The sequence below is a fragment of the Excalfactoria chinensis genome, chromosome 2 (assembly GCF_039878825.1).
Source record: "Excalfactoria chinensis isolate bCotChi1 chromosome 2, bCotChi1.hap2, whole genome shotgun sequence".
NCBI classification, from domain to species: Eukaryota; Metazoa; Chordata; class Aves; order Galliformes; family Phasianidae; genus Excalfactoria; species Excalfactoria chinensis.
In genome coordinates, this window is record NC_092826.1 from 136,618,647 (window position 1) to 136,643,077 (window position 24,431).

The 24,431-nt window shown below is 40.8% G+C and overlaps 1 protein-coding gene across 1 annotated transcript in view; it reads right to left on the reverse strand.

Moving 5' to 3' along the window:
- LOC140249057 (sodium channel protein type 5 subunit alpha-like) overlaps positions 1-24,431 on the reverse strand; it is a 199,249-nt gene that overhangs the window by 95,904 nt on the left and 78,914 nt on the right. The window contains exons 9-12 of the mRNA XM_072330304.1: positions 16,920-17,061; positions 15,608-15,805; positions 11,592-11,774; positions 8,718-9,119 (exon numbers count right to left, since the gene is read on the reverse strand). Of these exons, the coding sequence (XP_072186405.1) occupies positions 8,718-9,119; positions 11,592-11,774; positions 15,608-15,805; positions 16,920-17,061 (925 nt within the window). The remainder of the gene's footprint in view (positions 1-8,717; positions 9,120-11,591; positions 11,775-15,607; positions 15,806-16,919; positions 17,062-24,431) is intronic.

Here is a 24,431-nt window from a genome sequence, read left to right on the forward strand (position 1 = left end):
CGACTCCTACTTGATCTACTCCTCTAGCTCTTCCAGAGGAAAAAGAAAGGATGTTTGGGCTGCAAGGATCTCTCCAACAAACCCAGTAAAGATAATTCCTCAAATGAATGTTTGAGGAGGCTGTCAGACACCGAATATAGCAAAAGAGATGCACTGTAGATAGATGGGTCCCAATGGTTCCCAAAATACAGCTCAAGAAAATGTGAAAGGTAAAGAAATCCCTAATAAGACAAAAGCCACTGCTTTACACAGATGTTGTGCTTTTGCCCCTATATATCTAAATGAGCTATGGGAACCTGATTTAATCTTCTGGATTCTGGATCTTCTCAGATTCTTTGGATCCAAAATAGCCCCAAGTGTTTCAAGTAGCACCTAATTAAGACACACTATAGGCAACAATTCCTTGGCTCTGCTGCCAATGGCTGGGTTTCCTCCAACAAAACTGTTCTTCAAGACAGGCAATTTTGTGACAGTGTGGGTAAAAGAGCACTGATGCTCTTTCTGGAGTGTGATCTCTTCAGAGTAGAGAAAGTCCCTTTGTTGCAAAGGACAAGGACACTCAGCCACTTGTTGACACTGAAAACAGTCATCTGGGATATGGGTAGCAGGTCACTTTAAAGAACAGCAGATAAAAATACCAATTCCTGCAAGGAGAGTAATGTTTAAAGCAATCACTTAAAACAATAGCTAAGTCAGAAAAGCACTAATGCTTCAAAATGGCTTTCTTTTTTACTAAAATGTTCTCTTTTGTTAAAACAATTGTATCATTGCCCATTCAGTTACTGATGCAGTTGTATCCAAAGTAGAGGTGTAATCATAATCTATTCAAAAAGAATCCCACTTGAGTCTAACAGAACAATAAATCGCTCTATGCTTGGTTTAGAGGCTGGGGAAATCATGAATGGTGATTCAAATGCATTAGTTCACTTTATTTCCTCCACCTCAAAAAGGTAAAATAAACAAAGAAGCAACAAATGTTTTAGTAATGAAGAGAGTTCCATAAACCTCCACACCAAACTGGAGAGCATAGGAAGTACGAAGGTTGCTCTGAAAATAATGCCTCCTAATTTATTATGTTGGCCCATGACACAAGAGGTGGATCTATCAGTGGGATGGTGGTAGAAGTTGAACCTTCTTGCCAGTATTCCACTACACTTTGTTACCATTCAACAGATGGCAGTGGAGGGGCAGTCTGACAGAATGGCACCTGACATGGAAGTGCCTATGAAGCAAAGGTGTGTCACTGAATTCCTCCATGGCACCTACTGATATATACCAGTGTTCGATGAATGTTTATAAAGTCCAAGCAATGGATGGGAGCACAGTGAGGTGCTATGCTTCAGCAGTGGCAACAGCAATGCAAAAGACAAGCCAAGTTTCAGACAGCCATACTCAGTTGTCAAACCATGAAATGAAGAGAGTCACCTGCACAAATTGCACAAATTAGCTAATGGTGGTGACCGTGTTCAAAAAATACTGCTTTGTAGCTTAGAATTTGCTCTATCAAATATTATTATTGTGCTCTTTACATTGGTTATCATTTCCGTGGAAACATAGAGGAGGCATTACTTTTGGAGCAACCTACATATGTAGGACTGGAAAAAATATAACTAGGAAAAAAAAAAGCACCACAAGGGAAACATATTTTTAAGTAGAATAAAATAAGGGGGCAAAGGGGGGGAGGAGGGGAGGGTGAAGAAAGAAAGAAAAAGAAGGTAAAATAAGCTTTAAATAGAGGGAAAAAAATTAAATGAACAAATAAATAAATAAAAGGAAAAGCAACTAAAAATGCCAAATAGCAAAGCAACTCTTCTGCCAGTTCCCTCTGTCTATAGAAGGAAGCATACGAAATCCTCTAGATCATCTAACTCTTTTAAAACTGTAACGTCTTCCCATACCTTCTGACCCAGAATTTAGCATATATCAATAGCACTTCTTTATACAACCTCATCCCCAGAAGTTTCATTTTTTTTTGCCTGTCAAGTAAGATAATATATTCCCACTGATGTGTGCAGAACTGCTTTTGTAAAATTCATGGGCTGATGGCCTTTATCTGCAAGACACCTTTATTCACAGGTGCAAAGAGTATTCAGTGTAGCAGTACAGAGTTAGAGAGAAAGCATTCAGATTCATTCCTCTTACTGCAGGATTCAGCTAAGCCAGGATACGTGAAGAGTGTGGGCTGAACCTGATGAGTTGAGTGGAGAGGAACCTGATGAGGTTGAACAAGAGCGAGTGTAGAGTCCTACACCCAGGGAGGAATAACCACATGCATCAGTACAGGTTTAGAGCTTGACTTGCTGAGAAGGAGCTCTGTGGAGAAGGTCCTGAGTCTCCTAGTGGAAAACAGGTTGCCCACCAGCCAGCATTTTGCCCCTGTGTCCAGGAAGGTCAATGGGATCCTGCAGTGCATTAAAGAGAGTGTGGCCAGTAGGGTCAGATGTGATCCTGTGGAGAGGTCATGTCTGGGGCACTGTGTCCAGCTGTGGGCTAATCAATTCAAGAAAGACTTGGAACTGCTGGAGAGAGTCCAGTGTTGGCCACAAAGATGATGAAGGCCTGGAGCATTTCCCTGATGAGGAAAGGCTGAGAGACCTGGGGCTGTTCCACCTGGAAAAAATAATGTTTATAAATTTCTAATGGGCAGGAGTCAAGTGGATGGGGCTCTTTTCAGTGGTGCCCAGTGACAGGATGAGGAATAATGGGCACATTTGATCAGCCTGCAATTTTGCATGAAGTATATTTTCCAGAGAAGAAAGTTTCCATGCAGACGAGTTCTTCAAAATTACTGAAGTTACTTGGGGAAGTTCATGAGCTTTTGTTTTTTGTTAAGAATAGATCCATGAGCAGGTTTTATTACATATCTTAGAAGTGAGATAGCTAATCCTCATGGAAGGAACTGGAAGTTTCTGCAATCCGAGGTACAAAGCAATTCCAGGAACTGGACAAGCACAGCAGTACAGAGGCTATTAGCATCATATAGAGAGTATACACAGGCACAAAGGGTCACGGTACTTATATGTCCATAGAAATAAAGCAGAAATAACAAGGGTCTCTAGAGTTATGCAGGGAGTCTCCATAGCGTCCAGATGAGAAATCACAATGGAGTTAAATACAGGCATCTCTGTCAAGACAAGATTATTTGGGTTGCTCCTTGATTGACTGGAAATGTTTCTCCTTTGGATTAGCTAAATTCTATAGGGACAAATATGCTATTCAGTAATTTACATGTAAATGAGGATGCATAACACTGCAGAATTATTTTATTCTGAGCATCCACTGTTCTGAGCTATGTCAAAATTGCAACACAAAGATGGGCTTATATGTGGCAGCATTTTCAAGATCACATTTGGGAACTGGGACAGCTTTAATTTTCCTTGTACAGTAAAAATCTTTTCAAGCATAAAAGAGGTGGACAGGGCACACCATGAACAATGGACCCAAAAAGGCACACAAAAAAATATATTTAATGAGATCAGTGGTGATCATAATAGCACACAGCCTTAAAAAGAAAGGCATTTAATTTTGTGAATACTTGCTTATTTAACGAGATGCACAGTAAGCCGGAGAAGCTTGCAATGTTTGTGTTAAACCTGAACAATTCACCATAGGTGTGGTCTTATTTTGGGATGTGATAAACTTTCAAGCCAACAGAAACTGAAGCCATGATGACAGCAGTCCCAGTGGACAGCCAGCAAGCTTCCAGACATATGACTTCTTGGTGGCAGTGTTTGGATGACTTATTGCGTTGACCTTTTTCTGAGCACAAAAACTGCTAACACTTGATCTTTTCAGCAGTCCTGGGGCAAAGGCAAGGAGGGGAAAAAAGAAAAAGAAAGAAAGAAAGAAAGAAAGAAAGAAAGAAAGAAAGAAAGAAAGAAAGAAAGAAAGAAAGAAAGAAAGAAAGAAAGAAAGAAAGAAAGAAAGAAAGAAAGAAAGAAAGAAAGAAAGAAAGAAAGAAAGAAAGAAAGAGAGAGAGAGAGAGAGAGAGAGAGAGAGAGAGAGAGAGAGAGAGAGAGAGAGAGAGAGAGAGAGAGAGAGAGAGAGAAAGAAAGAAAGAAAGAAAGAAAGAAAGAAAGAAAGAAAGAAAGAAAGAAAGAAAGAAAGAAAGAAAGAAAGAAAGAAAGAAAGAAAGAAAGAAAGAAAGAAAGAAAGAAAGAAAGAAAGAAAGAAAGAAAGAAAGAAAGAAAGAAAGAAAGAAAGAAAGAAAGAAAGAAAGAAAGAAAGAAAGAAAGAAAGAAAGAAAGAAAGAAAGAAAGAAAGAAATTCTACCTTGGGGGGAATTAAGGTCAACAACAACAATAAAAAGAAAAATAAAAAAATTAAAAAAACAAACAAACAAACAAACAAAACAAAACAAAAAAAAATAAAAACACCTTAAACCCATGTGTTCAGCAAAACAGTTTTCTGCTCAGAAATAATAAAAGCCAAGATGTCTTCTTTTTGTGTTAAAAAAATAAAAGAACAAAAATTCCATCTGAAGATAAGCTCCTAAATCCTCTGTTTGGCACCTCAATAAACAGACTTGGCTTTACTCAGGGCTTATTTACCCCCTTCCCTTCATAAAGAATCAACACACAGATTTTGATTTTACTAAAGGAGAAAAAAAATTGTGATGAAGAGGAAATTCAGCAAAGGTTGGGAGATCCCAGGTAGCCCCAACCTTCTCCTTACTGCTCATTCCAAAATCATGTCTTGGGTGGCCCTGCTCTGCTTCTAAGGAATGGATGGTATCCTTTGTATTTTTATTTTTTTTTTTGCTTCAAAAAATTCACAGGTGCTTTACTTATCTTCATTGAATCCCATGGATAAACTGAGCTCCCAATAACAGCTCATTAACTTAATCCAGTCCTGTCCAAATGGATCAGTATCTTGTGAAGAGAGGTGCTAATCTACATACACCAAGGAACAACAGAGTAATATATAAATACAAATAAACTCTAGATAAGCACACAGAAACTTTAGCCTTTACAGTGGCCTGAAGTTGCTTAAATAACATTCAGACTTTCTCTAAGAACACAGAAAGTTCAAACCTCCAGCCAAACAATTGTTATCAGCAGAGTTGATATATATATATATATATTACTTTCAAAATATTTTCAAAATCAGTCTCAAAACACACAAACAATAAAATTAAGACTTAAAACCGGGTTCAGCTTTCAGCCTATTTATTCCAGGCTAAGCCTGCTGAGATCAGTAGCTGCACCAGTCGAAGAAAGATGGTGGGAAATCTGGGCCAGTCCTGATTCATAGAATCATAGAATCATAGAATCACAAGGTTGGAAAGGACCTACAAGATCATCTAGTCCAGCTGTTCTCCCTTTACCATAGATTCAGTGTTCTGAGGATCATAGGGATCTCCAGGAGAATAATTTGGACTTAGCACAAGTTTCCTGCCATCAGCACCCTGCAAACCTCCAGCCTGAGCACCTCTTGCTCTTCGCATCCAGGCAGACTGCTTGGCCCAGAGCTTCTGGAGGGCGTATGCAGATCATACTTTTACATTACACTGCTTTACTCTTCATGTGACCTTTCTAGCTTGAACACTGCCCTTGGTGCCAGCAAGGACAGCTCCCCAGAAACTCTACCAGATGGATGCCATTCTGCATGGACCATGTCCTCCATGACCAGAAAGACTGCTGAACACTCAAACTACCCTACATAACTGGTCTAAGCACCATCCACTGAGATTACATGAATTTCCTCCTGCTTCAGTAGGTGTATTTAGGGATGGAGAAGACAGAAAACGTAAGAATGTTTAGTTTCTCATGGAGCTGACTCATAACCACACATGCCAAGAACCAGGGCCAGCACAAAATGAAGAGCATTTAAAAGTCATTTTTGACTTTCATAGAGAATCAAAGAACAGCTTGGGTTGAAAGGGATCTCAAAGATCATCCAGTTTCATCCTCCTTGCCACAGGCAGGACTGCCCATCACTACATCAGTCACTAGATCAGGTTGCCCAGGGTCCCATCCAGCCTGGCCCTGAACACCTCCAGGGATGGAGCAGCCACAACTTCTCAGGGTAACTTCTCAGGGTAACTTCTCCCAAAATCTGGTATGAGCAGTGTGGATGTTGTCATGTCACATCAGCTGCAACCATGGCCAACCCCACTGGAAAGCAGCCCTCAGCTAGGACAGGGCAATGGCATTAAGACAGGAAAGCTGTTCATCCTGGTCCCAACTGCACTGCCCGGGGTAAATTCAATGCTGAATGATGCTAAGAATGAACAGGCTAAAACTGTAGAAGTGTCTTGCAAATTGGACACAATACATAAGTGACGCCTGTTCACAAAAAGAGCTGGTTCTTTGTTTCTTGTTCATGGAGGATGGAGCAGATACAGCACAAGTGTCTCTCATCTGGGGTTTACACTCTTATGAAACTAATAACAGCAGTGGGGCTGGTGCAGCTTCACCCAGTAACATCTTCCTTCTACCTCCCCCAAGAAACAATAAAAAGAAGCCAGATAAACTAAGCAGGAACAAACTTAACTTCAAAAGCTTAACAAGAAAATAGCAGAAATAATCCAACACGGAGTCCCAGAGGTGTTATCTCTGAACACACTGAGGTTTTCAATCTGCTCTTTCCTTCTGCCTGTGGCCCACAGCTGCAGATGCACATATGTGCCCAGCTTTCATGGTTTCTGTAGCAAATGCATTTGTACAGCAGTGGGTTTCTTTCCAATTAGCTTTTAACTCCAGCTCACATTTTCTGGCTAGACCAGATACCAAACCAGTTTTGCAGGAGACACAACATCCTTCACATTGCATCACCACTGACCAAGCATCTGTTACTGGGTGCCATTTCCTAGACGACCAGGGAACTGCCTAGTGAGCTTGCACACTCAGGCCATTTCATTTTCAACATCCATCTTCAAAAGGCAGGAAGCTGGCAAACGAAAAGAAATGCCAGCAGAGCTCCAACTCTCCCTGTCACCTCAGGGCCCAATCCTGTAAAATACCATTTTTTTTTTGCCATAAAAGTTTGAGCGCTCACATGGTTTTTTGAGCTTTCTGACAACTGCGAGAGCCTCAGCAGGCTGCACAGCTGCTTGTCTTACAGAGAAAAGGGGGCATCCACTGCTCACCTACTTAAGCCTTTTTACTTTAATTCAGATTATTATGTTTTTTTAAAGATGCACAAACTCCTTCTTCCACAATTCTTTAACATGCAGCTTGTTACACTGCAAGCATAATTCCAGTAAAAGCCCACCATCTTCAGCCTATTGCTCTGTCATCTAGAGACCGCTCTCAGGACTGGTCTCTCTTGCTTGGAAAGAGTGCAAATGGGAGTACCATGTCCTAAATGTCTGTGAACATCTGAAAAAGATGGACCCAATATTGTCAACAAAGCAGGTAGTTCTCATACCACCATGCTTCCCATAGCTTCCCATGCACAGAACAGACCCTTCTTGCATTTATAGCATGACATTCTATTTGAAGGGCTACAGGGAGTGCTCAGATAGGTAAGCAAAAACTTCTGACCAACGCTTGAAAGGGAAGAAGCTGCCTTTTCTACAGAGAAATGAAAGCTACTTCTCAGTTTACTGATAATCTGACACCACAGCTGGGACCTATCTCATTTGCCTTTCTTTTCAGGAAATACCTTGACTAATGCACATTAGATCATCACTTGCTTTTCACCCTCTCAGTGTAATCCATTTTTGATATGTGGTTACTCTTGGTGGGTTTCATCACACCTAACTTAAGACCTTTGTGATATGGAGTTTTTCACCCTGGGCTCTTAATGTTTTCAAAGAATAGAAAGAGATGCTTTTAGGGACAGAGATTATTCCAATGTATTTCAGATCTCTATGATAAAATAAATCCTGCCCACATAGTGACCAGACTACCGTTGCTTTAAAGATCATTGAGAAAGATGAGCTCCAATGTAGCGATCTACATGAAAAGAGATAAATTCACTCCATATCAGTCATATGACAACCAGTCATCATTGCCCTGCCTGTGAAGAAGTTATTTTCAAAACAGTATCTCATGGTTTTCCAAGTGAATTTAATCATATGTCTTAACAATATCAGTCTTAATAGTTTTACTTCCAGCCTTAAGAAATATTTTGCAATAATGGTGCTTTGCAACAAAGATCCTGGAAATCGTCTTATCATCTGCTCATCAGTCCTAATGGGATGCTAGAACTTTCTGAGTACTACTTAAGAACAGCCCTACACAAGCAGCTATACAGAAGAGCAGAAGTTAGATGCTTACAGATAATAAACAGAGGGAGAAAACGCAGTCTTAAGATGGTAAGGCAGAATACAGAATCATTTTAAAAACATTATTTCTTTCCAACACACAATGTCAGATGTTCAAGTGGCAAAGGAACCAACTTGAAAAATATCCCTACAAGAAAAGAAAATCTGTATGAATCCCAGTATTTAGTCCTTTCATGGCATCACAGAATATCCCGAGTATGCCCTTTTCTTTCTGAGTTGGAAGGGACCCATAAGGACCATCAAGTCCAACTCCTGTTTCTTCCAGTTAGCTCTGAAGGGCAAGTCTTACCCAGAGTTGGGAACTTATGTGGCACCAGACAGATGTCACTACGTGAGTTAGCCTGTTGCCTTCCCACCCTGCCTACGATGGTGGGAAGTTTCTCTCCACAGATTGCAAACTGTGTAAATAAATTACAGCAAACTCCAACAACATTCAGAAGGAAACGAGAGCATGAATCACATACAAAAGTTATAAAGTACTCACCAGATCGCCTGTCCCAGGTTTTTCCATAATAACTGGGGGGAGCAGTAACCCTGCAGGAGAAGTAGGGTCTGGGTTGAGTGCCCCGGTGCCTCCTCCTATCAGGGAAACCACACCATTGCAATCCACTGAGCTGTTCCTTTTGCCCATCTGGGTGTAGTTGGGAGTAGTAGGGTGAGAACTATGGCTCACTTGACTTTGAATGCTCAGACGTCTCCCAGATCTTGGAATTAAGAGAGAGCCCCGGTGGCTTTCATTTTCCCCAGCGGTGCTGATCTCATCATCGGCAAAATCTGTTTCGGAGCCAGTGTCTCTACCACGGAGTCGGAAACTGAATATGCTTCCGTGGCTGGTTCTGCGCTTCACCAAGTTTGCACTGGGACCATAACTAATGCCAAGGAGAGTCTAGAAACCCCCAGAAAGGAAAAAGGGGAAAGAGAAACAACATTTTGCAACATGTTTTGAGGAGCGAGGAAGGTCTGGGGAGAATAATAGGTTCCATTTTAAATCAAGTGATTCAGAGAAAGATTTAATTACATGTATTCAACCTCTGCAAAGTTAAGAGATTGAAAAATCGGTCCTAGCCAATAAGTATTTGTCTAACACTCAACAGTTAAAGATGAACTGACATAGGAAGGGTCAAGGCAGCGTTTGCCTGGTAACGTGATGCTTCCTTTGCTTCTACTCCCTCCCCATATGATCAGTGCCAAAGGACCTGGGAAGACAGCAAAAGGAGTAGAAGACAGGAGCGGGGAAGGGGATCCAGCTCCAGTTCACCACATTTATCACACATCTTCATAACAGCTGGGGAAGGAATGTTGCAGTGGGAGAACAAGAGATAAAGAAATAGGGCAGGAAATGAACTGTGGGAAAAAAATGAGAAGAAGAGGGAAGAAGAAGAAGCAGAATACGACGGAAGAAGGTGATAAAGAAAAAAAAAAAAAAAAGAAAAAAAAAAAAAAAGAAGAGCAAGAAGAGGAATATGATTTATTGGTTTGTAGAATGACTACCCCAACACACACAGATGCTTTGAGGGGTAAGCAACCTCAGTATACAGCAATCTCCTTTACACCTAAATGTCAGCCTTGATGATCCACTGTGACGTCCGCTGGTGAGAATGCAACTCTGACAGAGCACCAGCAAAACATAGCCAAGCACTAAACATGTGTAAACCCTAACAGAGTGAAAAGGATGCTCAGAAAATGCATAAGGAGTTCAAGTCTATCCCCTTCCCTCGTACCATGAAGAGGAAAGTAATGGTAAGAGCATTTAGGCAGAACATACTTTTGATTTTACGGCCTGCCCAGAATTATCAGCTTCTTCAGAACTTTCTCATGAGCCAAGTATATATGAAGAGAGGTGAGAACTCCACAAACCAGCAAAGCCAAATGAGCATTATTTCTTTTTGCACTGTAGCTCACCCCGCCGGATTATGTAATGATGCTATTTTGTGACACTGGCACAAGGAAGCACACAAAAACCAGGCTCCTTCTAACTAAAAACAACCCATTTGGATTGCTACCAAACTTTTAACTGGTAAAAAAAAAAATACAATCCATGCCTGGGTTTCCATGACACAGTCATTGAGACTGATTTCTGATGGCAACACACTTCCAGCTGCTCAGATTGCATCTGAATGATGACTCAGCCTTACTCCCTCCAACCATGCCAGATATTGCCTTGCGGAGAAGATTTACTATTAGCTTTGAAATGTGTCTCCCATGTTTCTCATGCATATGACATCCAGGGGCAAAAAGTGAAAACAAGAAATATTAATTTAAGGAAGATACTGGCAATATACGGCTCCGAACCATGATCATTCTGGTACTTAAAGTCTTGAAATCCATCCAGAATGAAGCTAGAGAGCAACTCAGGCTTTAACAAAGGTATAGTTTGTAACACAACCCACTCAACCAATGAGGCGAAAATGAAAACTATTGAGATAAAAAAAAAAAAAAAAGTATGCTATTTACAGAAATGCAGCTCTGCATAAATCTTATAAGCTTGGGAGTCTGTAATTGGTCACATTTACTTAAATTACTTACTTGTTTTCTATCAGCTTTTTATGGCTGCCAAGTACCCCTAAATTCACTGACAACAAAATAGGAAAAGACTTAGCCCATTACATGGCTGTTCAGAAAACAAACAAAAATAAAAAGCACCAATTTTAACTTTGCCCTAAGTTAAGCAGAAACAAATTATCTGAAGCCATTTACCATCATTTGATACACGCAGCATGTGTAGATTCATATTCATGCATGTCAGTATCGTTTATACAAAACCCTATTTAACAACAGTCTCACTTTATTTTTGTTCCTGCAACGTACAGTAGAAACAAGTGCCACAAAGTTTTGACTTGGAGGCAACTAGCAAAGCAATGGAAAAATGTAAATATCATCTTTATATATCATTAAAAATGCCCTCAGAGGCACGTTTCGTCCTTTTCTGCTCCTCTCTTTTCTTTTTAAGCTTTGCAGGTTTCTCCTAAGAGCATTTTGACTCTAATAGGAAATGGACAGATATAATCAGATGAATGAAATTAGAGTAAGAAAACAAATTAGGCTGCGAGGGGATCCCAAAGCAAAAATAAATAAATAAATAAATAAAATGCTAAAAAAGAACAACAACAAAAAAGAGAGATAAAATAGGTTCACAGGTTCACAGAAATGCTTAGTGAGCATTTTTAATTCATTCTGAAAAGAAAGTACTAATATGTTTCCTTTCACAGCTCTAACACACACTATCTCCAGGTCAGTCGTCACATTAAATATTGATTCTTCTCTCCAGCTGGAAGTTTCAGCTTTAATTGTATATTCAGAGCTTGGTCGACCCAGCAAGTGCAGTGAGAAAGAAGTGATGTTTCAGACCATGGCTTACCATTCTCCTCTGACCGTCATCGTATTCACACTTAGAATTCCTCTGGTCTTCCCCATACTCTTCTGCTCCCAAAGATTTCTTTTTCTTTCGCCTGTTTCTTCTTTCCTTGGCATTTTTGGATGCTAAAGGTGACATTTCCAGGGAGCTAAGTGACATTGAGTCAATCCCTTTAGCAGCTAGTGCCTAAAAGAGAAGATGGTAGAAGGTGCAAAAGTTATTCTTCAACTTTCGGATCCCACTGAGCACTAATGGTGACTCATTTTTCATTCTACATCTTAAGTTTGTACAAGAGATAAATTTAAATTTTGAAGAGGTCATTAATGATAAAACTATCTCACTTGGCTGGAACTGTTCTTAACCTTTTTGTAACCTCACTGTTTAGTCATGAGGGAAAAAGAGACAAATAAGAGCCAAGTTCCCAGTACAGATGCACGCGTGCAGGTCTACCACTCGCACCCTGTGTTGGAAAACAGGAATGGTTTCATAAAATAATCTGATTTATGGAGAGCTCATGAGCAGTAAATCTCAACACTTCACAACAGAACCAGCTTGTGGGCACACACTCCTTTTGGAGCAGCACTTCTGTTGGTGGCCAAAAGACTGGGGTCGGTACACCACAAAATCAACATCCCCCATGACTGCAGCTCCTTAAACCAGGAGGCTGAGCAAAAGGGGAGCCAAGCTGGTGGCTGTGCTTTCCTCTCTGTCATGGAGAGATGCTAGGAGCAGCAGGCAATTCAGCCGGCACATCTTTGTAAACACTTATCCCAAGCAGCAGCACAGGCAGCTGTGATGAGAGATTCAAGGAGAAAACCATGGGCTTAACTGGAGATAAGGTGGACTTTGCTATGCCTGTGCTTCAGTGCTGTGCTTGCTATCTGGTGGGATCACGGCAGGAGCTGCCTGATAACAGACCAACCGCTAGCAACCCAGCAGAAGCCGACTGCAAAAGCCTGAGCACACAAAGCAAGTCTTGAAAGCAAATGTGCAGCAGAAGGAAGAATCAATACCAGCAGAGAGGAAGGCGCAGCCCACACCAACAAACTGGGTCCCCATCCCCAAGGATGCCAGCTCTGCACAAAGCTTGAGGTCAGGCCTGGAGGTACTGTGTCCCAGCAGGAGCCACATCAGTGACCCACAGACAGGCCCATTTGCAGAACCCCAGATGGAGTACGTAAAATGAGAGAAATATAAAAAAAATTAAAAACCTCCCTAGGTTCCCAAGAACAGGAGAAACAGATGAATCCTCAGTGCTATTGTCTGCAAGCCACTAGAATCAAACAGGCAATCAGCTCTCCACAGCAAAATACTCCCTTCCTCCCACAGGCATCAGTCCAAGGAAAGTGAAGGCACTTAACAGTTGTGTAAAGAATCAATCATGTATTTCAAGGAGTAGTGGTAGCTCTATCAAGCTGAGAGCACAACAAAACTTAATTCCCATGGGAAATATCTTTCATGGGCAAGCTGCTTAGAGCAGGGAAGAGGGCTCAGACATCAGTCTAGGCTGTTGTATTTTGTTTAATATATATATTTTCTACAATCAATTGATTTAATTGCTGTGCTGAAGTTCTTTCTCTTCACAGTGATTCAGCAAGTCTTCTGGTGTTAAATTCAGGTTGAGGAATGTGTTAGAACAATTGTGTAAATTGACTGATGGTCCCCAAGCAGGTCTATCAGTTATATCTATGTTCTCTTTATATTGAGCAACATCAATGCTGGTCTAAAGAGTTTCAGTTTTCCTTTCAGATTGCCATCATACTGCGTTGAACTCGAAAATATTGTAGGTTGTGCTATTAAGCTTGCTGTACTCTTACTGAAAAAGAAGCTAATTTCAGTTTCCTAGTATTTTCTTACCCGTTGCTTGGACTGAAAATGCTTTCTGCTTTACATCAGTTGTTGAAAAAGGATTTGGACCAAGTTGTTCCTCAGGGCATGGAGGATGTGCCCACATCCTCCCTACTTGCTCTTCTTGATTGGCTTCCAGTGACTGAGCTGAACGTCCTGCCCCCCCTGCACTGCAAACCTCTGTTAAGACCCAGGGCAGGGAAGGACATGGGGAGCTGGTATGTCCTGCAAGGACAGGTGGTCACTGAAGGATGCGAGAATAGCATAGCTCAGGCAAACCCTGACATGTCATTTGTGCACAAGATGGAACTTAAGGTGAGTTCTAGTTGTACGGTAAGAAAGACAAAACTGAGAACTTGAGATAAGAGCCTGAAGAGCAAAATTAAAACTGAGTAGCTCTGACTGGAGCGAAGGAAATCTGAAAGCTATATGGCATAGCAGGACCACTCAAATCACTTTGCTGAGCATCTTCTTCTGGATGTTCAGTTTCAGATGCTGGGGGCTGATTCACAGAATAACCGAACTTCACAGGTAGTTATGGACAGCTTCATTTTGCAGGTACAAAGTCGTAGGTGACAGCCTGTGGGCATTCAGACAGCCCAATCAAGTGAACACACTGGATCCCATCCTCTGTATTCGTAAGTTGCTTCTCCTCAAAAATGAGATAATTCTCCAGGAGGACTGCAAATACTAATGAGTAGTTTTGAAGCATGCGGAGTCTGAGGGGTGACAGGAGGCACTGAAAAACCTCAGAGGATTTTAGTCATTTGGGTTTTGAAGCAGTCTTTGAAAGCCTGAATCTGGAAATCTTGAGTTGGCCTAAGGCCACAGAGCAAATAAGGAGAAACTCAAGATCTGCTCTTGAGTCACACTGTCAACTCTGAACCAGACATAGGAAAAATGAGACATAGCTGGTTAAAGAGAAGACCATGCTGTAAATCATACAGAAAAAAATGGAAACAATTTAGGTTTGCACGAGAAACCTTCATTTTGACACATGCTGACTTTCAGGCCTTAATGTTCCTTTTCTGTGTACATACATACAGGTTTAACTAAAATCAAAGACTTCAAAAGGAAATGCTTAAATATGTTTAATTATAACCGGGGCTACCAAAGCTGACTGTTATTAAGAAGAGCTCAGCTGGAGTCAAAAGACATGAAAATTTACACAAAACAGGTACAAGCTGGAGTTCAGTTTGCTCCCTAAGGTTATGGCATAAAGTTACTCTGTTCATATACAGACTAAATTGCATTTACCTCTTACTGAAATCATCAAAATAGATCTTTAAAAGGACCTAAGCCATGCATAAGCCTCTACTAGCACTCGGTAAAGAACGAATTGCATTTTCTATTTTCTTTCCAAGGATTTAAATGGTCTTTGTATTAGGCCCTGAAGCCACACGTACCCAAAAGCAAATTATGTATATTAGTTTATATTGTGTATCGAGGATTTATTTCTCTCAACTACACTGCTGCATGTTATTTCAGACTAATTTTCTTATTGTCTTCCTGATCACAGCACCTAAAATGTTCTCTTCAACTGTTTAATAGAGGATTTCAACCCCACACAAACCACAGGCAAATTAATTGGTGTTATTAAGGCCATGTTGCTACATCCATATTTTGGCCTCCCTGTTTTGCTGGAAACTGCAACACAGCCTTAAAGCCATATCCCTTAGAAAATTTCCACAGTTTAACCTCAAGATCCATCCATTCACTTGTTCAGTTACAAAGTCATATGCACTTCACAAGAGTTAATATCCAGCTTTGTCTCCATTATCAGACAACAGGGTATTCATGGCAGTGTAAACGAAGCTGTGTGAAAATGAGCGTGGGCTGGAGATGTGGTGGAAGGAGGTTCAGCTGGAGCTACAGCTGAGCTACCAAAATAGATGTTCTGTTCTTGAATGCAGATGTAGTTATATCATCATGAATACGCTGTATATGTCAACGAATATAAATTCATCTGCTGGCATACACAGTTACAGTTCAACCAATACAGCTCTGGATGCGTAAACACTAAATGGCCTTACTCTGAGCAGGAGGAATCATCATTTTTCCTTTAGAAAGGATTATAACATGAGGCTGCTTTCAAACAAACTCTTATTTTGAAATAAAGAGAATTTGAATCTTTTTTACCCAAGGACAGTCACATCATCCAGTTTACCGACCTCCTGTTCTTTCTTTAACATTTCCATGGCTTCCCGAAACTTTCTTTCCTTTTCTTCTGTTTCAGCAATAGTGGCTTGGTTCTGCTCTTCATATGCCATAGCCACCACAGCCAGAATCAGGTTGACCAGATAAAATGAGCCCAGAAAGATGACCAGCATAAAAAAGAGCATGTAAATCTTCCCAGCAGATCTGAGAGTCTAAAAGTACAAAGGTAAAATTACTAAGACTTGTTTACAATGTATTTTGAAAGGAAAAATAAAAGATATTTTGATTCTTCTCTAAACATAAATTTAAAATATAATTTTAATTCAGCTTTTGTTCTTCACAGAATCATAGAATCACCAAGGTTGGAAAAGACCTTCAAGATCATCCAGTCCAACCAGCTGTCTATCACCAATAGCTCTCCCTAAACCATGTCCCTCAGCACGATGTCTAAACATTCCTTGAACACCTCCAGGGTTGGTGACTCCCAACCAGAACACGTTCTATGACAATTTATGACATCATTAACCAAAATAACCTTTTCAACAATAAGTTTTCACACTGTGGTCAAAAACTGTGTGCTTTGCACTAAAACTCTCCTTTCAAAAGGAGAATGTTTTACCAAACATTTCTTCAGGGTTTCATTGAGAACAAATGCCCTTATAATCAGCTGCAACAATAGCTCACACAGCTCAGTCTACTCTTCTCTGGTCCATAGAAACTTTCCAAGAGGGATTCACTTTATTTCTGTTCAGATATCAACAATGAAGGTCCTTTTGCAGTTGGTGGAGAGAAAAATAAAAGGTACTTTTGGGGTGAAATTCACCTAAGCATTCTTGAGAGATCTGCTTTGACTGCACTGTCCAGCTTTTCACAAGATTCATAGGCATAACTGGAGTTTAGCATTGTAGGTTGAGCTTGTATTACAGATATGGAAGAGCTTGACACTGGTGATAGAAACTACCATGTGTTATTATGGGGTCCAATAATATGAGAGTTTCAGCCTTCCAGAGTTGTGCATGCAGTTCTGCACCACGCAAATGAAATTGTTCAAAGAATCTTCTCAAATTCAGGTAAGTTCATAGAACTCTGCTCTTAACTCCAATTCTGCCCTCTCCCTCAGGCAGACAGTCTAATGCATTCTCATATGATCGATACTTCTCAGAAAGGAAACTGATTGTAACAATTGATGGTCCTTGTCCAGAACGCGCCAAGAACAGTGTACTTAATAACTAGGAATTATTTCTCACCTTTAATTATTTGATTTTTAACTATAACAAGACACTGTGCTTATTTCCTATTTCAAAAAGTAATAGAACACACTCGTACCTGTTGGTAGAGGCGCTCCCAATAGTCTTGAGTCATAAGACGGAACAGAGAGAGAAAGGCCCAGCCAAAAGTATCAAAGCTTGTGTAACCATGGTCAGGATTTTCCCCAGCCTTCAGACATATGTATCCCTCAGGGCAGGTGCTGCAAAACAGGAGAGACAATACATGAAATGTGACATAGTTGGCTTCAGTATGGAAAAATAGATTTCAAGGGACGATATTGACTGCTCTTGCTTAAATGCACAGATGCTCCAAGGTAAATTCTACTGAGTGAAAACACAACGATATATTCCAACTTCACAGCACCAAAGATCTTTACAATCTTATTTTTCCTCTGAAAGGGAAAACTAGGAAATGGTAATCACAGCTAGAGCTGAAATGATTGCCTGACATTCTACTGTTTGGAATAGACAGAAATGAGGTGTCTAACTAAGCAGGACTTTGGTACTCAAATGTAATTTCTACTACCACTTACTCCTAATTAAAAATCATAAACTTGGTGTCTCCTGTTACAGTTCTGTGTAACACTCTGATGGTGAACCTGCTTTTCTGGTTGTGTAGTCTGACACTGGCTGGACAACATAAGCATTTGCCATCTGAGCTCCTTCCTGATTGCTTACCTGACCTCACAATCACCCCCTGTAAGGACTAAATCTTCAGCCTAAGAAACCCAACCCTTCATTCCAGCACTGGTTTAGTACAGGGTCATGACATTTTTTTTTCTGTTTTGACTAGGAAAATATTGCAGATCCACATATTAAATGGCAAAGGAGATATCATGACTTACATTGGCTCTCATTAAACTTTAAGACTCTTTACAAGTAATTTTCTAGCCCCTGATGCCAGAGCTGAAATAGAACTCTCTCTGCTTTAGAGCCAGCAGTGGCACTATGTACCAAACTGCACCTCATCAAATTAAATAGCACAAGGTGGCAGAAATCCCTGATCACTGAGCGTCCTATTCCAGCACTGAGGCAAGAAACACTTAGTCAAAAGATTCCACGCACCTTCACACCAGAAGCCACTTCCCAAACTTCCTAATATTGCCACACATCACAATGCGAAGCAATAACACAAATAATGAAAAGTCACTTTCAAATGACACACACACACATAAAGACAAAACGAGATTCATGAGAAAGCAGGCTGTGCATCAGCAGGAAAATCAAGATTAATTTACAGATGTGTAAGTTTTATACTGATATAAGTCAAATCTCTGCACTGCATGGCAGGAACCCAGCACTGCATGTTGAGCTGAGAATACATTGCTACGGGTTCTGAAGTTATACAAATCTATGGTGTCAGCTACCAACATTACACATTCAAGAACATTTTAAGAAGCTTAATTTAATATCATTAGTCAAGCATAAATTTTCAAATAAGTCTGCTTTGAACACTGAAAAAAAGGAGTGTTGAAGCGCTGCAAAATGTCTGCAAAGACATATTTGCAGTGATCTTCAAAAAAAAAAAAAACCAATAAAAAAAAGAAAAGAACAGTTGACACTTAGTGAATTAAGTGTTATACACAAGTTAATATATTAAGTGATTCCATCGTCTCAGGTAGAGCCAGCTTAGTTTTTATCAGCTGAGAGTTTAGACCTTAGTAACTGCATCTCACAGAGAAAGAAAAAAGAAAATGCATCTCAATTTCTCCCTGCCTAGAAATGCTTTCTTCTAGAGTTTTCCTACTTCCAATTGTTTCCTGATCAGAGCCACATTTGAATAAAAATTCAATGAAGTAACACTTCTTAGAAAAGAAGAAAATGCAGAAATTTGGGCTTCCCTCCCTCCCCTAAAACATGCAAAGACACGCTGAATTCCTCTTGTATAACCATGTCCTTTATCGAGGCAACATTTTCACTAAACTTCCTCTCTCCCAGAGGCAGCATCTGCTGTCACTTTGCCACAGAGACATGAGATTTCTGCCTCAGATCTGCTGCTGCGGACAGCCTACAGTGCCTGTGACATGCTGCTGACACCATTCAAGAGCTCTGAGAAATAGATCCTCTGGGTTCCAGAGAAGAAAACCCTATCTGTTTGCATGCATACATCATGCCCAGGCAGGACATGAAAATTCTTGTTAAGGCTCTTTCCCTTTGCAAAGAAAATAAATTTGTTGACACACTGTGCTTGCCTGGAAACTGAGTTATTATTTACAGAGGTGGACATAAAATCACAGAATTGTTTGAGTTGGAAGGGATTCTTAAAGGCCATCTGATCCAACTCCCTGCAATGAACAGAGATGCCTATAACTTCATCAGGTGCTCAGGGCTCCCTTTAGCCTGACTTTGGGTGTCTTTTTCCTTAGTCCTGCAGGAAAGGCTGATCTCAAGAAAATCCAGTGATCTGTTCTCACTGCTCTTATTTTAATATTACTACTAATGGCCAAAACATCTGAGTGCATCTCTCAGGTTTACTGCCAGCCTTTCTTACTGGGAAAACTTCATTTTGAAAAAAGAGAAGGCTATTTGTTGCAATTGCTTGAAAAACCTAAGAAATGGAGATGAGATTCTTTTGACTATGAATGTGAGCGACAGCTCCTCATACTAATATTTTTTGTTTATAACACTGTTACCATTTTCCCATGTTTCATTTTATGTATCTCAAAAGTAATCTCCATGTAGCAATAGATCGCTAGAGTAAAAAGATTAGTGTGGTTTTGTAGTGGGCATACACAGTACTCTCATACAAGGACTTTCCTGAAAGTAAAGCCTTCTATTTTATGATGATGCCCCATGATATCAAAGGTGGATATTGGTAAGGCAGTAGAGGTTGAACCTTCCCACCAATATTCCTGGGTGGTACATCTCAGCTGTGGCAACACTGGCCAAGTTCCAGACAGCAAAGCACAGTTACCATATCAGGAGCATCTCAATCAGCTCATCCATGTGTATCAATGGATTATGACTAGGGAACTGTATATCAAGCTGAATATCAGCCTCAATGAGTGATGTGACGTCATCACTATGAGACAGAGTCAAAATGGAAGTTCATGGAGTGGTGTCATGAGAATTTCCCATTGAAGGTAAAGTTCAAGATGCAGCCCTCAGGTGGTAAAATGTTGTGCACTGTCTTTTGGGATGGAAAAGGGGCGATCCTTCTGGCTTTCCTGGAACCTGGATAAATCATCAACTCTGACCATGATTATGCTGACTAAGCTGAAGGCTCCAACTTCCAAAGTCAGACCAGAGAAGAATGCAGTCTTTCTCTGGCAACATGATGACTCCAGGTCCCAGACCAATTTGAAGACTGTGGGGTGTACTGCTAGTCTTGGCTGGACTGTCTTGCTGCACTCACCATATAATTTGGCTTTTGTGCCTTCTGACTTCCATCTGTCTGGGCCAATGAAAGATGGACTGTATAAGCAACATTGTCCTAGCAACTCTGTCATCATAGCAGCTGTGAAAATGTGTGTCACCTCCATTGGTGCAGATTTTTATAAGCATGGCATGCAGGCTCCTGTTCATCACTGCTGAAAATGCACAGTGAATGGCAGTAACTATGTTGAACTATGCGGCTATGTGTACGATGAGCTACCATCAGCACAGAAAACATGAACTCCAGCTCAAAGAATGCTATTAACATTAGCTCACATCCCTCTTAACGGAGACTAGATGCTCAAGACAAAAATCTCTTACATTTCAGCTCCTTACACTTCCTCACCCTCTTTTGTAGCCTACAGAAGTGACAACCCATGGGTTGTAGGTGCCCTGAAAAACTCTGAGAAGAAAAGGAAATGCTGCTTCCCAGAAAAACACTCAACAGAACCTTACGTGGAAGGCTTTCACATGAGAGTATTATTCTGCAGCTGACACCATTTCCTCAGAGGATTTTTGTAAGGAGTCTCAAGATCTTGCTGAAGTGTCTTAGATGTATAATAAAGTCTTCCCCTCCAGATTTATTTATTTATTTTTCAATCTCTTTAGCTTCTTTTACTTTGGGGAAATATTACAGAGGATTGCACTCTCCTCTGATTCACAAGGATGGGCAGCAACAACAAAGTACCTAAATACAACATCCTGCACAGGAGCCTCTTAGGATACTGTTCAGTTAATCACAGTAAAATTAGCGTCATTGATTCAGAAAAGTTAAAAGCATCAGTCTACCTACCCATCCATCAGCCTGTAATCACCACTGTAAGCTGGCAGTGGCACAGGAAATTAAAGAATAAAAGAAACAGCTTTGTTTTAAATAACACCGATTGGGAGCGCCAGATAGTTGTAGCTGAGGGGCGTAATTACAAAATGTTCTGGCTCAAGAGTTTAATCTCAGCAAGCCAAGGAACCTGCTGATTCAGACCACAGTGGCCAATAAGGTTTTGCAATAAGATTTGTAAAACAACCATGTGCTGGGTTGTAACATTCAGACCCTGCAGATACAGGGAGTGTTGTCCGTGTGTTGCCAGGAGTTAGCAACAAACTGCTGCTCAAGTCAAGCATGTCAGCAGCAAAGTCAGGTCTGCCCCTTTATCTGGAGTAGGTTGCGAAAGCTCCCTATGGTTTGCCACACTTAATTGCTTATAAAAGAAGCAACAGTGTGCATTCCACAGAAACACACCAAAAAGGAATAAATAAAGCCATAAAAACAAATAAAGAAATAAGAAACATATGATGTTAATGGCCCCTAGGTGTCCCTGATTTGGTCACAACTTAAGCCTAAGAATGTAAAAAACAAGCTGAAAGGTTTACAGCTGATGTCATGGACACATGTCTAATGCCAGTGTAGTGCCTGATCATCATGATGGGGTTTCAACCAAAGATAGCATTCCCTCTGCTCCAAGGTGGGTTTTTAGACTTTATGTTACAACAGGGGAAGCAAACTATCATTTATTCTCAATCAATCCAGTGGTCAGACACTGGATCTTCTGCCTAACCCATCCATCAAAATGGAGGGCAATAATTAATCATCATAAACACAATGACAGACGACTGCTTAATGAAGATGGTAGCCCACAGTTGGTCTTCTGCTCTCATAAGGTTGATGAGCTTATTACAGCTTTGACTAAGAGGTAATAATACCCATCCTTAAGAACTGAGAGGATTTGGATTTAATCCTTACTGCTGCTGTTTAAACAGAGATCTGATCTCACAGATTCACAATTGATCCCTAGGAGTGGGGGGCTGCTACTTTTACCCTTAAGGCTGTATAATACATATAATTATCATCTACATCCCCTGCAGCATCCTTCAGGTTACATTCTTGCTTACTTCTATTTCTTGTACTCATGTCAGAGAGCCATCCTCATTCTGACATCACTGTAACCAATAAAGAGGAAATGGAAAAGTCTACGTGATCCACATCAGAATCTAGTTAAATTCATGGAAAATATGCTGCACAACCTGTAGGTTTGTAATAAGTTCATTAATACTGCTTACTAAACTGAGGTGTAATTAGGCTATTAGCTTTGGCAGTCTAAACAATGTACTTCAGTCTTCATAAAATATTCCCACCTTGGAAGCACTGGAAGAAGCCACATTTGGGAACTATATCCTTTCCTCAGTACAGTAACATTTCCAGCCTTTTCAGCCATCTATACCCAATTGGACTGAACTGGGTGAGCATTACAAGGACAATGGTCCCATTCTGCACACGTCAAAGCCCGTTCACTGGGATGGATCCATTCATGCAGCAAACAAACGCACATGGACAGACTGCACCCTACCTGACAAAGTGAGCTATTCACAGGTCACCTACAAACAGCTGTTTGTGGCTACCTTCCCCATTCTTGTCTCTGCCCAGGGGTACACACAGTGAAGGCACCTGAGCATCATCTTCACCCCAACCCATTCCTGGTTTGTGATTCTAAAATGCGAACCCTCTCTGATAAAGGAGATTTTCTCACCGCATTTTTTCAGCAACCAACAAAACACAGCCTGAACCTGAGACCTTCAGATCTTAAGACAGCAAATGATTATAATAATAGCAATAATAATAACACAGGTTTACTTAAATTCAGGCAACTCTGAGTGCAGCAGACCTCATTGCCAGCAGCAGAATAAAAGAACCAACTGGGTGCATTATTCTCTGCTGCAGTTCCTCAATTTCCAGCACAGCTGGCATTGTGTTGCTGGGTATGTTTTCTTGTATTGGGGGACTGAGAGCTATGGGAGATCAAGCTGGTGAGCGTGTTATTCTGGAAGATACGTATGTCATTCCAAGCTCTGTGCCTTCCAAGACTGAGCAAGAACTGCAGCACTGGTTTGTGCAAGACAAGTTAGAGCTGGGGGAAGCAAAGGAAGCATCAGATAGCAGCAGTGCTCCTTGGTATGGTGTGTATTTCTTCTCCACCCTTCAGGGTTGTGATAAGCCTCTGCAAGGGGCTTTAAATCACCCCATGGTGGATGCATAAAGGCAAAGGAATGTTATTACAGCTCAGAGAGATCAAAGCATTGCACCACCGTACATGCCGTAATGGGTATGCTGACAGCATGTTGGCGTGGAGAACCTACCATAACAGTGTTACTTGCAGTATTCATGCCGAATATGAAAACAGGCATCTAATTCAACTTTATGCACTGGCATTAATTACCTTAGTAAAATGCCACAACACAAAAGGAAACAAAGTTTTATTGCAGGGATGCTTCAGAAACATCTAGGACTTGCTTAAAAACTTTGAGAATCACGCTACATGGTACTGCCTACATCCCTAACGTGCAGGCAGCTCAGTGACAGCAAAACTTACCAAACCATGTAGAATTTTGCCCTGCTCTGCACATTATTTTAATGCATCCTGTTAAGAAAAATCAAGGTCATGGAGAGGATAAAGGTAGCTAAAGTTTCTATAGCAACAGTTACTAGGATGCGGTTGCCAAAGGTGCTTTCTTGTTACATCCTGAAGTAGCTGTACTGGCTGCTTTTCCTTCCTGTTTACTACTCTTTTTGGTAATATCAGTACAGACATGATGCAAATGTGCTTTCTTTGTCAGCATGATCTTGCAGACTGTTCCTGCCCATGAGCTGAATATACAGGACATATCATGTGAAAGGGAACAACAACAACAAAAACAAAAGCAGTCTGACCTTGAGGGGACACAACTGACTTAAAACATGCACACTTTTCCGAAAGAAAAAACAACAAAACTAACAGCTGCAAATAGTACTACAAGTCGGGGGGGGGGGGGGGGGGGGGGGGGGGAGGGAGGTGAAAAGAACAAAGATGAGTTTCTCTTTTTCTGCTCATTGACTTTGCATACTGCATATTGTCCATTTCTCATTCCCCTAATGGACAAATCTTCCTTCTGTTCCTATTGCTCGTCCAAACCTGTAGGCAGACAGAACAGCAGCCTAAGATGGAGAAATGTCCCTGTGAAATGACAACAGCACAAAAGTGGAACTGCTTTGGATCTGAAATCTATGTTCCTTTTTCATGGACTGATAATCCCAAGCTGAGGCACCCTGTAAGTCCTTGCCCTGTGGGGAAGCACAGGGCTCCATGGTACTGCAAATCTCATTAAAACGAATGGTTAATAGTCACTGAGAAGGAACATGCTGTAATTGCATGAGTGGCACAAG